At 37.1% G+C, this 15,377-nt stretch overlaps 1 protein-coding gene across 1 annotated transcript; it reads left to right on the top strand.

The window, feature by feature from the left end:
• Positions 1-342: 342 nt before the first annotated feature.
• LOC149811377 (protein CURLY FLAG LEAF 1-like) lies at positions 343-1,352 on the top strand. The gene is made up of 2 exons (XM_089993769.1): positions 343-510; positions 706-1,352. Exons 1-2 carry the CDS (start codon positions 352-354, stop codon positions 1,069-1,071), a joined length of 525 nt encoding a protein of 174 aa, XP_089849895.1. The 5' UTR covers positions 343-351; the 3' UTR covers positions 1,072-1,352.
• Positions 1,353-15,377: the final 14,025 nt, after the last annotated feature.

Below are 15,377 nucleotides of genomic sequence, written 5' to 3'. Positions count from 1 at the left end.
GATTGTTCTAAAATGTCAAAAGTAGAAGAGCTGTCATTTATTTTTATCTTTTCCTAATGGCAAACCGGTTTCCAAGGTAAGGAAAGGAAAGAAGGGAAGAGGGGACTCACCGGAAAACTTTCCCCGCAGCCGGAAAATCTTCTCCTAAAAGGAAGGTCTCTCCTGGGGACAGGGTTTTAAAAAGAAGGGCAACAGGAACCTCAAAAGAAAGTTCCCCCCTCCCTCCCCACTCCAAAAATAAGGCTTTTAAGGAAACTCGGGGGTAGTCTGATTTTGAACTACCTTTTCATTAATCAAAACCTCTCTCTCTCTCTCTCTCTCTCTCTCTCGTTCCTTCTTTGCTCCAAAAGGATGGAAACGTATTCATTAGAACGCTCCTTCCGAGCCTTCTCCATTAACGACGCCGGAAGCGCCACCGGTTCCTCGCCGGAGCACCACTCCCCCACCACCTTGGAGCTCAATTCCAATCTCAGTCTCCCCTACCAATGGGAGCAATGCCTCGACCTCAAGGTACGCCTTCCCTTTTTCTAGAGAGAGAGAGAGACGTTTTTCTCATGTTGGTGTTCAAGTTTCCTTCAATTAAAAGTGTTTTTCTCATGTTGGTTGTTGAGTTTTTTCCATGGTTGGGGATGTTTGTTTCCTCTGGTTGGTGTTTTAGTTTTCTTCAGTTTCTTTTTTTCTTGGTGTTGGTTTTTTGGTGGGTAGACGGGAGAGATACACTACATAGATTGGCGGAATGGGAGGAAGGCCGAGGGCGATCCCAGGAGTCTTAAAGATGTTGATAATCAAGGTAGCGACGATGATGATGATCAAGAAGAAGAAGACGAAGACGAAGACGAAGACGAAGAAGCCGACGATGGAGAATATGAGGGGGAGAGCGACTGCTCGTCCTCCTGCTCGTCGACGGAGGACTACTTGGAAGAGCAGGCGATCCACCAAAGCGATGTGCTCGTTGTCGCTGGATGCAAGCGCTGCCTCATGTACTTCATGCTCCCCAAGATCACAGACGAGTGCCCTAAATGCAGCAGCTTGCTGCTGCACTTCGACGGTTCGCAGAACCCCTTGCTTTGATTCGATTCTGCTTTTCCTTTTGCTCATTGTGGGGGAGTCTCCAAAATCTCTTTGGGGGTTGTTTCTATTCAGCACCAATGATGGTTTCTCTTCTTTTTTTGGTTGATCTCTCTTGTGAGTTTCTTTTGTTTTTTTTTTTCGATGAGAACCGAACCGGCCCCGAGGTAAGAGACTTAGCCAGCTTCTCCGGCGATGTGAGTCACCATGCTTCCGCAATATGTAAGGGGATGATGCCCATGAGAATGGAACCCTGACCACCCGCCTACGGTCGCTTATTTGTTTAATGGTGTTCATTCTTTTTTTGCTTTTGTTTTGTTTTGTTTTTTTTTCTTGGAGGTAGCCATTACAGTTGCAGATTTGGGCTCCAAGAGGGGTCAATGAAGGATGAAATAACAGAACCATACTGTGATTACGACGTCGTCTGTCTTTTTTTTTCTCTTTGGTTTGTTTATCTCCCACCTGCTTGATGTTTACAAGGGATAAAATTAAGGAGGTTTGGTTAGCGACCAATTCAAAGTCCAGAGAGAGAAACGTCATTGGGGGATTAAGGTTAAGTTGAATTACTGAAGTATCCCACATTAATAAATGTTCTTAGGAATATCCATTTTTATTTTTTAAACATAAGCTAGGGTTATGAGGGTAGCATCAAGTCTTAAGAGAGATTTAGATGAATTATGGATTTATGGTCCGTTTAGCTCTTGGTTACTTGATGAATTGCAGATCAGCCATTTCCGTGCATGGCTTTGGACGTTTCGCCCTTGCAAAACTTTATCAGAAGCTAGCTTGTGAAAAAAAGAAAATTAACTAGCTTATGTAAGCAAGAACACAAACTTCTTTGATTTTTTTTTTGATATATTTGCACCAAGAAACTGACCCCAGGATCAGAGACCTACTGACGCCATCGCTGTCTTGGGAGCCTAAAACTCCATGAGCTTACCCCTTGCCCCTAGGGAGTCGCCACTCTTTGACTTGCAAGGGGTGACACCCCATGGGATTTGAATACAAACATCTTTGATATTGAAAATGTCATTTTCATGATAAGCATTATGTTTTTAACAAATGCTTTTTTTTATCAATATGTATATAAAGTCATTTTATGTAGAAAAAAACCAAGCTTTAATTATGGTTTATGCCATTTCTTATTCATTTTTATTATTCCTTCTGCTTCACACATTTAGACATTTCTTAAACACTTAATTGCGCTATGGACCTAGACGTGCAATTGCCTTGAATCGAGTACTTCAATGGTCCATATGGGCCATGTAACTTGGCTGATCGCCAGCCATTTACTTCCCAATTCCTTAGTGATTTGAATAGATTCAAACTGAAGGTTAACCGTTACAATGTCATCTATATCATCTGGTTAAGGGAATCGGTTCTTGGATCATCCGATTACAACACATGATTTTATGAGCCTTGGAAAAATCAATGACGGCCTATAACGCATGATATTCTCTCGGATTCTATGATCATGTTTTTTTTGTCGAAAAACATGATCCAAGAGCTAGTTCCAAGCATTTGGACTATGCTAAATCCATATGCAGTTTAATTGGATGGATACGACCCGGGACTATCTGGCTCATTCCGGATGGTCAGGTCACAAAATATTACCCTTTTAAGTAAGGACTTAAGAACTAATGAACCCGCAGAAACTTAGCCCAACTTGAATCGATGAATCGTGTAGTGTTCAAGCACTGATTGCGTCTAAGTATCAATTTCAGATGCTTCAGAAGGGTCAAACTTTTGCACTAACTGCACAAACTTTTGGATATCGCTTCCTTGGATTCTCTTGGAATTCTTGTATGCTTGTGTTTTTGCTGAAGAGAAAGGGTGTTTCAGTAATTTGCTGCTTCAGTGCCCAGTCTGAGATAAGAAGAATTCTTCTTTGAAGTGATCCCTCTTGATTACATAGACAATTTTAGTACAATATGGTTTTAATGAAGGAGAAGAATTGCTAAATTTGTGCATTAATTGATTGCAGTGATGTAAATTTCTCTTGAACCGCATGATATGGAGAATATAATGCTCTAGCTCATTCTTTTTTAGTATATTATTGTATGGTTCTCACTGAGTTATCAATATGTATCAATGATGCATATAGCTCATGGATATTAACCACATGGAGTACCACAATTGTGAAGGTAATGGTAATCCTACTCAGTACTGCAAAGATGATTGGTAATGAAGATACTGAGAAAAAATGATTGATAATGAATATACTAACAGACTAAGCATCAATTATATTTATTTATTCGAAGCACTGAAGACCCAAAATGCTTAACCAAGGCCTAATATGACAGTAATTATACATATAAGCTTTATTTTATTGTATATAATAAGTCATTAGTATCAGACTATCAGCATTGTCTGTTTATTAAAAATGTTATTTTTAAATAAGATAAGGAACATGTGCATTAACCATTAGATTGTGATACATGGGGGGCACAGTTGTCTTTGAATGGAAAGATCTATCTTCTTAATGGACAAATTAACATTGCCCTATTTTAAAAGTTTAAATTTATAAAATATGGATCATTCACATGCACATTAAGCCACTCCCGTGAAAATTACTGGAGTAAAAAAGCTGCTTGGGCTTTGAATATCATTTGGTTGGTCGAGCGCTTTATGGAGCGGACAAACGAACCTTTCGTTAGTTGCAGGAGGGAATCCAGCTACAGGAGAGAGAGAGAGAGAGAGAGAGAGAGAGAGAGAGAGAGAGAGAGAGATTTGTTCTTGTTTACATGTGGAATCATTGTTTACAGGGGCGTTCTCGTTCTTGGCGAAAGTACCATTGTTTCAAACACTTGCATTTTGCATATATTCTCTCCACCTTCTCCCTTTTCACCTCCCACCCCCACCACCATCCCAAAAAGACAAAACTGGGATACGGTAAAACTGCAGAGAACCTTAGCAGCCTTTCCGCGGACCAAAGACATGCTTGTTTTTATGCTTATTGCCTCTAGTGTTTCTCTCTTTCTCTTCTAGTCCTCCCTCATTATCATTCCATTTTAATTATCTCTCTCTCTCTCTCTCTCTATATATATATATATATATATATATATATATATATATATATATAGAGAGAGAGAGAGAGAGAGAGAGAGAGAGAGAAGCCATGGATTTGACAATGGCTGTATCAATAATTTGTGTTCTACGTCACAAAGATATATTCCCAAACCGACAGGCGATGCGCGTAAGTAGCACAAATTTAAAAAGAAAAATTGAAAAAAATAACATGAGCGCACGTAATTTTTAAATCTTAAATCAATAAAAAAAACTATTTTTTATGTTTTAATGCACAAACAAAACATTTTTATTGAAATATCATTTAAATTATTAAAAATTATTTAGATATTATCTATTCCTGTTAGCATCTGTGCCTTCATGACCGAGTGTTAGCGACACGCCACCAAAATGCTCTCTCTCTCTCTCTCTCTCTGACACACATATATATAGAAAAATATTTGTTACTAATGAAAGTAAGGAATTAATGAGATAGAAATGGTAGATGCAAGTTGTATCAACTCAATCTAACCATTTGCTAAGGATCAAATCTTGGATCATGATTTTCTGATGCAAAAAATATGATTTTTTTAGTTATAAAATTTTGGCACATGGTGGGCAGTTGATAATATTTGAACCCCTTTCAAAAGCAAATTATCTGTCATAATCAAATGATTCAAAACAAGTTTTTTTACTGAAAAAACCATGTTGATCGCATCTGAACCATTTGATCTACAAAAAATTTAAAAAAATTTGAAGAAAAGAGTGATTTCTACTCATTAGTAGCCAATATTTACTTTATATATATATATATATATATAAAGAGAGAGAGAGAGAGATGCATGTTAATAGACTAGTGCATATCCCATTGCATATATAATTTCCAAAATGATGATGCAACGAGAGGATTAAGTGGTGCTCATGTTCTGCGCTAGTACTGGCTTCTTTATAGTCCTCTGCACGTCTCGCCTTGCTACATGGAATAAACAGAAGTACGAGTGAGCCCACGTCCTTTTGAACCATCTGACCACAGCATGTGGATGCCAGACCCTCTCTCTCTCTCTCGAGAAACAGGTACGATGTGATTGCACATTGTTAGTGTGGTGCTGCAGCTGATCACCCATCATCTTTTGGTACAGCCTGTCATCTGTGGGGACCCAACAGCAGATGGTGGGTGATTAGGTGCAGCAGCACACTTATAGTGTGCAATCACATTGTACCTGATCTCTCTTTCATGGTCCCCATTAGTCCGACAAAATATTCTCTGCATTAATTCATTTACGGGGAAAAGATAGCATGTCATAGCTTTACTAGAAAAGAGAATATCACACCTCACCCTCCACGGAAATTCTCTTTTCTCTCTATCTTACCCCAACGTTTGACTCTCTGAGATTGATGATGATCATGCATCGTCTTACCGAGTGATGACGACTACTATGATATAACATGATGATGGTAGTCATCATTTGATTATGCCATGATGGTGATGATGAAGTTGAAGCGGAAGAGCAGGATGGGGATGATTCGGCATATCTTCATCTTCATCTTCATCATGATTAGCGATATTCATTTGCTCTCTACTTTTTGGCCAAGATCACGAATGCTTGTCATGCGATTACTTTTATGATTTTATCTCATTAGCAAACAACGTACAGGGGAAACAGAACTTTCAGTCAGTGAGAATCTTGAACATTATTGTGTGTGAGTGAGAGAGAGAGAGTATCAATGTAAAGCTCATTATTCATTATTAACCAATGGCTTCATGTGCATTTAGGATATATATTAATAAATAATATATAGAGAGAGAAAGGCTTTAGGACGCCCCCCCCCACCCATTAGATACCTTCAAACGATCATATATTTATATATATATATATATATATAGAGAGAGAGAGAGAGAAATGGGTCGGTGCTAAACTCATTTGGTGCTAAACTGCATGCTAAATAGGTTTTTCCGGCTTTTTTCATTTTATTTTTAAATTTTGACCTTAGATGTGATCTATGTACTTGATTTTATAGGGATCAGCTTTTGAAGCGTTTGAATCCAACACATGGGCAGATTTTAATGAAGTTCGAAAAATCAAAGGTAAATTTTTTTTATAATTTTTGATGTTCCAAACATCATTTTTTTTCATCCAAAACACATGATCCAGGTGTGGATTCTTAATAAATTCACAAATGCCCAACACATTTATAGGGCCAGAACTGCATAAAAAGCACTGGAGAAGCTGAAAACCCATTTAGCATGTGATTTAGCACCAAATGGGTTTAGCCTGGACCCATTACTCTCTCTCTCTCTATCTGTCTATTTATATATATATATATATATAGTTACAAGTATCTAGATGTATTATCATAGTTTGCTCGTCAGAAAGTATGTATTATGTATTTTACATGCTCAGATACGTTTGTGAGAGAAAAAAAAAGTATTATTAAAGAACAGCTTGAAACTAAAATATTCATGCTCCTTTATTAAATCAATTAAATTGAAACCTTGTTTTGATAAATATATAAGCGCTGACAGACACATCTAGTGGTTCAGATTAATCAAAAAAGCATCTGCAACTGTAAACGAGTTGCTAATGAAAATAGACCCTAACGAACAAATATTGCCCTCTCTCTACTTATATATTCGTATATGGATAGCAAGATCTAGAGAACAGCAAACCCCCACAAGGATGGTAGCAGAAAGTTTTGTGTTGTCATACTGTCATCACATGGATGATGCAATGTGTGATGCTGCGTGCATGCCTCTATGCTGGTCAAAGAATGAAGTCTCGCTTTGAAACTAGCCTAACAGCATTAAATGCAGTTGTTTGAACTCGCCCTCATACCTTACCCATCCTGCAGGCAGCCAAGCCACTCTGATCTTCACGAGCCCACATGGACCAAGGCCGAGTTCTAGTTCCCTTCGTTCCAAAGGCCCGAGCAGAGTACAAGGGGTTGATTGTTTCGCGCCCTGCTTTCACGTCAAAGGCATCTTTCCCATGAAAGTGGCACACTTTCTCTCCTAAGTTGAAACAAACACCAAACTGAAAAAGAGCAAGTGGGGGCCCACCCATTTTTCACCCCAAATAAAGGGTTTCAACTAAAATCTGTCACACCTCTCCCCTAGGAAGCATTTTCCGCCCAAGGGGGCCTTTTGGGATATTTCAGTTTCTGCTGATTTTCATTTCTACAGCCATGAAATAAAAGAGGGGCATAAGGGTTAGGTCGCTCATCGTGCGGGATGCCGTGGCCGCCAAGACTGTTGTTGCTAACAATCGTTGGACGTGGCGGATGCACGGAACACCGTCCACCACATCCATATTAAGGCCTCAACACCGTTCCACCACCCCCCACTGTTATGCTGAGAACAGAGATGGGGGAACGGTGTTGAACAAAAAAAAAATCGGGCTAAGGGAAGGGGGTCTAACTCCGACACCCTCTCTCTCTCTCTCTCCCCCCCCCCCCCTTCTTCGTTCCTCGCTCTCCCCTTTCTTTGTTTTTTCTTCTTCTCCTTCTTCTTAGAGCTGTTTTTTCTTTGATTTTATTTGATTACATTAGATCTTCTAAATAATTAGGGTTTTTCATTGATTAGGGTTCTTTTCTTTGATTTCCATTGATTAGAGGGTTTTTCTTTGATTTTCATTTATTAGGGTTTTTTTTTATTATTTAAATTGGCTAGGGCTTAGAATGAAATATCATTAATTAGTGCTTTTGTTATTTAATTTTATTAGGGCTTTCCTTTTATTTGATTATGGTTTTGAATCAAATATTTTTAATTAGAGTTTTAGATATTTAATTTGATTAGGACTATTTTTCTTTGATTTTTATTTATTAGGGCTTTTTTTCTTTGATTTAAATTGATTAGGCCTTTGAATGAAATATCATTAATTAGGGCTTTTGTTATTTAATTTCGTTAGGGCTTTTTTTTTATTTGATTATGACTTTGAATCAAATATCTTTAATTAGGGTTTTAGATATTTAATTTAATTAGGACTTTTTTTCTTTGATTAATTATTGTTTTGAATCAAATTTCTATATTTAATTTTATTCAAGTTTGAATTAGTTTATGATTTATTTATGGTTTATTTGATTTTATGGGTTATTTTTATTATAGTTTAAGGTTTTTGTTATTTATGGTTTATTTATGATTTATTTTTTTGCATTTTAGGGTTTTATGATTTATTTATGGTTTTTGTATTTGTGTATAAAAAATATGAATTTTTATTTTTTTCTAAATTTACCCAAAATTTAAACATTTTTTCGTACTTAGATCCACTTTGAGATCCATATTTAGGGTTAAAATCCATATTTTTTTTATAAACCTTCATAATTATATCCACTATGACACCAATTAAAGCATTTATATTACAAAAAAAATATTATTTTTTATTTTTTCTTAAATTACCTAAATTTTAATTATTATTTTTAAATATAATCTTAGTTCTATATCCGAAGTTAAAATCCATAATAAACATATTAAGACACTCATATGGTTGGGTGGATCAACTCGTACGATCCAAAATGAAGTTATTCAACCCATTATCCATGTGTGTCCAAGTTATTCGCATTGCTTAAAACAAATATTGAACATAAGGAACACAACTTTTGTAAACAAGCCACCAAACGTTGGAGGGAGTACAATTGTCACATAACAAACAGAATGTGTGTTATGGCTGTTTTGTTCGTTTGTTTCATCAAATCTTGGACAAGCCACCAAACAAGCCTTACGAAGTTGTTTGATTGCGTTGTGTGGGACACCGCGGCCAATCGGATCACATTTTTTAACAAACGTTGGACGCGGTGGATGCATGGAACACCATCCACCGCATCCAACTTTGGTGGTAAACAATGTTTCACCCCATTGTTATGAAATGAACAGAGATGAGGGGAACATAGTTAAAAAAAATACATGCCTCAACGGGGGCGCCTCTCTCTCTCTCTCTCTCTCTCTCTCTCTCTCTCTCTCTCTTGTGCATCGCTCAGAAATACAGAGGGGCAGTCGGTGGAGAGTCTAAGAAGGGGCAATGGTGGAGACGATGACAACGACAGGATTTGGTGATCATCAGGATATTGAGGTAGGGGCAAGTTTCTGGGGTGCTTCCAATGGTGTAGCCGTCTTCCTCATGGCCATGGCGAGAGTGGTCTTCCCTGCTCTCATCGTTCTCTACATGGTGGCCTCGTCTATGCCTTCCTCCCCATTGTCATTCTCTCCCCTCACTAGACAGTGAGTCCTCCCTTCCCTGCTCTCTCTCTCTCTCTCTCTCTCTCTCTCTCTCTCTCTCTCTCTCTCTCTCTCTCTCTCTTGTTCTGCTATTCTTTTTTTTTTCTCTCACCGTCTTTAATTTTTTGTTGTTCTCTATTGTTTTTAGTCCTAGATCTGTCTCTACTCATTTTTTTATTATTTTGATTGGATAATCATGATCTCTTATCGAAGTTTAGGTGTTTATTGTTTCTTTATGTGACTCGAAATAGGGGAATTAGAATGAGTTGGTTTTGGTGTTTCCATAGATTTGATATTGGAATTTTTCCCTTTTGGTTTTTAAAGGGAGGATTTTTATGTAGGATTTTATTTATGCTTGGTGTGAATTTGTTGGTGTTTTTTTTTTTCTTTTTTTTGATGAACTACTACAGTAAAAGATTGATCCTTAGTTTGTATTACCATTATCTTTCTTCTTTTTTTTCCTTTCAATGTACAGATAGTTTGATCAATGCCCATCAACGACTGCATCTACAAATAATTTCTTGATTTGCTTTATGTGAGAATTCTAATATGATTTAGAGAGTTTTCTTCTTCTTTTTTTCTTTTTTTCTAATTCTAACATACCTTCTTAATTGGATCCATATTCGGGCAAAAAATCATAATGAACTTGTTAAAACACTAAAATGGTGGCCAGATCGGGTCATACAATTCAAAACAAAGTTATCTGACCCATTATCCATGTCTGTGCACAACGTAAAACAAACATTGGACTTTGGAACACAGCATCCGAGTACAGTCCAAACAAATGTTGGACTTGGTGTAGTTGTTACGAAATATTTTGTTCTTCTGTACCATAATTGCATGGACAAGCCATCAAACATACCCTAACGGATCTATTGGCTCAAGATGGGAATCAAGTTTTTTTTTTCAAATAATTAGGGAAAAACTATCTCACTCACCAAGCTTATTGGCATAAAACCTCATGTTCCCCTTGCTCACCAAGGAGTACACCCATTTTTAGCATTGCAGCAAAAGACAAAACACCTATGGATTTTGACATTTAGGCATCACCCCTACCAGATGAGAATCAAGTTACGTGGGCTAATCTGGCTAAAGTCCAAATCTTAGACTTTAGAATACACTCATTGGAGATAACCTAAAATAAGTTGACAATTAAGGTTGGCACCACCTCTTGTCCCTACCAAAACCTCTTTTCGAACTTGTGTTATGTTTGTATCATTGGACTAAATGTTCCTTTATAAAAGGACGGAAGATTACCATATTGTCTTATAAAAATGGTGCATTCTTGCAAAATTCACAAATATGCCAAAATCCTTCTCTTGTTTAAAATTGTTGATTCTTAACTTTTTAAGATCATTTTGCCCTTTTTAGCATATTTGTGCATACATCCTATCGTTCACAAAAATATATTGCAAACCTCTGAATATAATTAAAATTATTGAGGATATTCGCAATATATTTGTGGGACCTCGTGACGTTTGCAAAAACATGTTATGAACTTTGAATATGGTTAAAATCATCGAGAAGATTCATAAATGAGCAATGATTTGAATACGCAAATCATCACCACAAGCGTGCAAAAATGTAAATTTTGCACACACACGTTTTAAAATCATACTACAAATATCCTACAAATCGACATTATAAAATGCATAATAGCTCACAAATTGATATACATATCACATAATATATTATAAATCGATACAACAATTCAGCATAATAGCTTACAAATCAATATTAACAAACAAAACAATATCTCACAAATCGGTAGTATGTTACTACAACCGCGATTTGTGTTACATTATATATACTGAGTGAATGGACGATACCAGATAGGATAGAGGCCCTTTCTCGCATCTATAACCAAGCATTCTTGTCAACAGGTCCCAGCATCTTACAAATATCTTCAATTTTCCAACCATTAAAAAGCCAACATTGACTTGCAATAACAAAATAATGCCTTAATGACGCTCACGATGACATACGTTCTTCAACAATAGCATAATAACATAAAAAGGTAATCATGATGCCTTAATGACACTTGTTGGAATGTTTATGCGTCATTATTTTTTTCATACTGCCTAACGAAAACGAAGAAGAAGAGAAGACTGTAAAAAGAGATGGCCGACAAATCCTTCTATGACACCCACCAATAATCGAACCAGTCGATCGATTTATATCTCCATGAGATAAAAACGAACCCGAGAATGTTTTATAACACAAGGCAAGAACAAGAAGGCGGCAATGTGTTGTAACACAAGCTAAAAACCAAGGCAGGAACCTGGACTAGGGGGAATGTGCAAAGCTATTTACGAGAGGACATTTTCGTCATGCGCATATCTATCTTAGAGATATTTTCATCAAACATATATCTATCTTTTTTATATGTTATTTTATTATAAAATCATCATGAGTAACATTGACATATGAATTATCACGGGTCCCAAGATATTCATCCGTACACACCCGAATACACGAATTTGTCTTCGTGGGAGAACAAACAACCCCCTCTCAATTAAAGTTGTAGAAAATTACAAACCATAATCACAAAGTAATGCATGTGACTTAAGGAACAATATGTCAAAAAAATGATATGGCTACTTATATTGTTATATTGACGTTAGTCACTTTGTGATATTTACCTATGAGGGTTCAATCATTAAATTTTTTTAAAAAAAGTGTTAAAATATCACCTTTTTTTTATAATACTGTGATTATACCACGATATTAACGCTTACCATTTTATTCACCTTTTAGATATTTATTGCATTTTATAAAATCTATATATATCATTTCCTAAGAAAAACAAAATTTGAATTTATCCACTAGTTAATCGGTCCTTATTCAATTGCTCTAGATCCACTCAGTTGTCCATACTACGACAGAACTACAGGCCACTGACACCGCCCTCTAAGCTTTTCACCTGGTGCTCTACTTATCTTATGACCTTCCTGTAACACAAAATAGCATATTATTCGTATAAAATCAAAATTAATCTTATTTATACTTCTACACGTCATTGTATACAGTAATCACTATAAACAATAATTGTTGTACACTAGCTATACATAGTAATCGCTATCACAATAATCGCTATACATAATCATACCTACAACAATAAATCATTCACAATAATCGCTATCACATAGTAATCGCTATCACAGTAAATCGTTCATAGTAATCGCTATCACATTAATCGCTATACATAGTAATAACTATCACAGTAAATCGTGACAGACAAGATCGGTTTACGTACCTTGGTCACACTTTTCTCATCTTCATCCCCTCCCCTCTATAGCCTAACGTTCTTCTTCCTTTCTTCGCTCTTTCGGCTCCCTCATCTGCTTTTCAATTTCTTCGTTCCTTTCCATTTTCTTCTCTTCTTCTTCCTGCTTTTTTCTTTCCCTTCTCTTCTCTTCCTTCTCTTGCTTTTTCCTTTCCCTTTTCTTTTCTTCCTCCTCCTGCTTATTCCTTTCTCTTTCCTTGTCTTCCTCATCCTTTTTCTCATTCCTTTGCCTTTTCTTCTCTTTCTCGTCCTCCTTCTCCTTACTTTGCCTTTTCTTCTCTTCCTCGTCCTCCTTCTTCTTCATTCGCTTTTTCTTCTCTTCCTCGTCCTCCTTCTCCTTCATTCACCTTTTCTTTTTTTTTCCTTATCCTGATATTTTTTTCTTTGCCTTTCATCTTCCATCTTCATTATTTGCCTTTCCTTCTATTTTTTCTTCTTCAATTGTCTTTCCTTCTCTTCATTCTCCTCCTTATTCTTCCTTTACCTTTCCCTCTCATCCTCCTTCCTTTGCCTTTCCCTCTCCCTCTCCTTCTCCTTCTTCATTTGCCTTTGCTTTTCATTCTCCTCCTCCTTCTTCCTTTGTCTTTCCCTCTCCTCCTCCTCCTTCTTCATCTTTAGTTATTTCCCATGCTTCCTTTGCTCTTCAGCCTCAATATCTGATGAATAATCCTCTGCATAATACAATTCTAACGCTTTGTTCCTTTTTTTATCATTTTCAATTTTTATTATATTTTGGTACCTTTCATAACGCTCATATAGATTAGACTGACAGATCATTTTAGTAACTCTCATAAAATTGAACGGTGGGGGATTTCTTGTCTGACGAGCTTTAGACATTACTAACCTACACAACACATAAATTTAACTGCATCATTATATGTTACAATCGCCTCCCCAAGTATATAATATTACAAATTAACTCATTCGTTAAACAATCACCAACATTACAAATCATTATAATATTTGGCTTCATAAGTAAACATTGTTATAAGATTTAGCAAACTTAAGTACAAATTGAGGTAACTTCATAAATACACATCGCTACTGCTTTAAATGTATAAATCATTGTTGCTTCAAACGTACAAATCGTTGCTGCTTCAAACTTATAAATCGTTGTAGAAATCACAACCTTCATAAGTACATATCGTTGTAACATTTGGACTTCATACGTAAACATTATTGTACGATTTATCAAACTTAAGTACAAATCATGGTAATTTTATTAAATCGTTACTGCTTCAAACATATAAATCGTTGCTACTTCATAAGAACAAATCGTGCTAGTTGTTTTTCAACGCCCAAAAGGTGGATAGGTATAAATCGATTTGTTTTAGTATAAAAATATGTGTTATTTAACATGAATAGTAAAACCAATTGTAAGATTTAGCATTCAGATTTACAAATCGATTTGTTTGCATAACGAATCCTTAAATAAAACTCACCGAAATAATACGAGTTTTGGTAATCCGATAGTGGAGGAGAAACACTCAGAAGGTGGATGCAGCCGATTGTGGTAATAATGTTGTCACTGCGCAGACGACGACAAAGGATGCTCCGGTGGCAGCAGACGATGACAAAGGGTGCTCCGACGACAGCAGACGAAGGCAAAGGTTGCTCCGACGACAGTAGATGACGGCAAAGGGTGCTCCGACGACAGCAAATGACGGTAAAGGGTGCTCCGTTGAAAGCAGACTATGACAAAGGAGGGTTCGGTGGTAGCAGACGATAACAAAAGGTGTGTCGTTAAAGGGATCTCCTGTTACACCAGATGGTGCAAAAGTTTACTGCTTAGGGCAAAAACAGAACGTTTGAACTTTGAAGAGTTAACAGCATTCTCGAACCGGCGTTTCACTTTTCTAAATGGAGGATTTCGAATCGTCATTTTCTTTTATTGAATGAAAGACATTTTTGCCCTTTTCTCGAACCGTCATTTCATGGCGAGAATGACGAGAAAGAGTACTTAAGTCTTTGCAACCGCACAAGACTCCGATGCTAAGTGTTGCCGACACACACGGGGATACGAGACCCACATGCTTATATACATGGTGCTCATTCGGACCCCCGAACACGCATTATAGCAACCAGTGCATCTTCGAGGGAAACATATAACTTGCTTAGCTTATAAAGGCACCTTGGAGGAAAGGGGATTTTCTTTTACTTCATGAGGAAGGCTACACGACTGCGTGGGATCGATTAGGTTTGAGTGGGGCCAGTGAAAGCTGTAACGCGTCCACAACTTAGAGTACGTGGCACAAGCAGGAAGCCCGCAATAAAAAAAGAGAGAACAAAAAGGAGTTGTGGGCATCATGCACATGTAGATGTAGGGCTTGAATTGATCGGATCTTAACAGATTTAACCAAAAAATTTCTCTGTCACACATCTATACTCTAAAGGCTGGGAAACGAGACTATCAGCTCGTGGCTCATTTAGGCTCCACCGTCTTCAAGCTCATTCGGGATTATAAGGTAGCTCGGTGAGCTTAGCCATGAGCTGCTCATAAACCAAGCCGGACACAAAGGAGATCCTAGTTGATTAGCCAAAGTCTGTGTTATGCCAATAGGACCTGGACTCGGACTCGATCGCGTCTCACAATGCCAGAAACATCAACGAAACTGGACCCAGTTGCCTGTGCTATAACCTGACTCAGATCCAGCGAGAGCACTCAAACAACAGCTAATTTGAAGTACATGACTTAACCTGAATTTGAGGACAAACATAGGATCGAAGAAGATTATCTACCAAAATATGAGGTGAGAGGTAAGCTTTGAGGCATAAAGCGTAAGCCTTAAAAATGATTTTTTGAAAAAC

This window comes from Nuphar pumila, chromosome 17 (assembly GCF_984573655.1).
Source record: "Nuphar pumila chromosome 17, dmNupPumi1.hap1.1, whole genome shotgun sequence".
Classification (NCBI taxonomy): Eukaryota; Viridiplantae; Streptophyta; class Magnoliopsida; order Nymphaeales; family Nymphaeaceae; genus Nuphar; species Nuphar pumila.
Note: the sequence above shows the minus strand (reverse complement) of the source record. Positions and strands in the feature narration are given on the sequence as shown.

Coding starts and splice junctions, on each gene's coding strand:
- LOC149811377 (XM_089993769.1), top strand. CDS start 352: ATGGAAACGTATTCATTAGAACGCTCCTTCCGAGCCTTCTCCATTAAC. Junction 511..705: donor AGCAATGCCTCGACCTCAAG/GTACGCCTTCCC, acceptor TTTGGTGGGTAG/ACGGGAGAGATACACTACAT.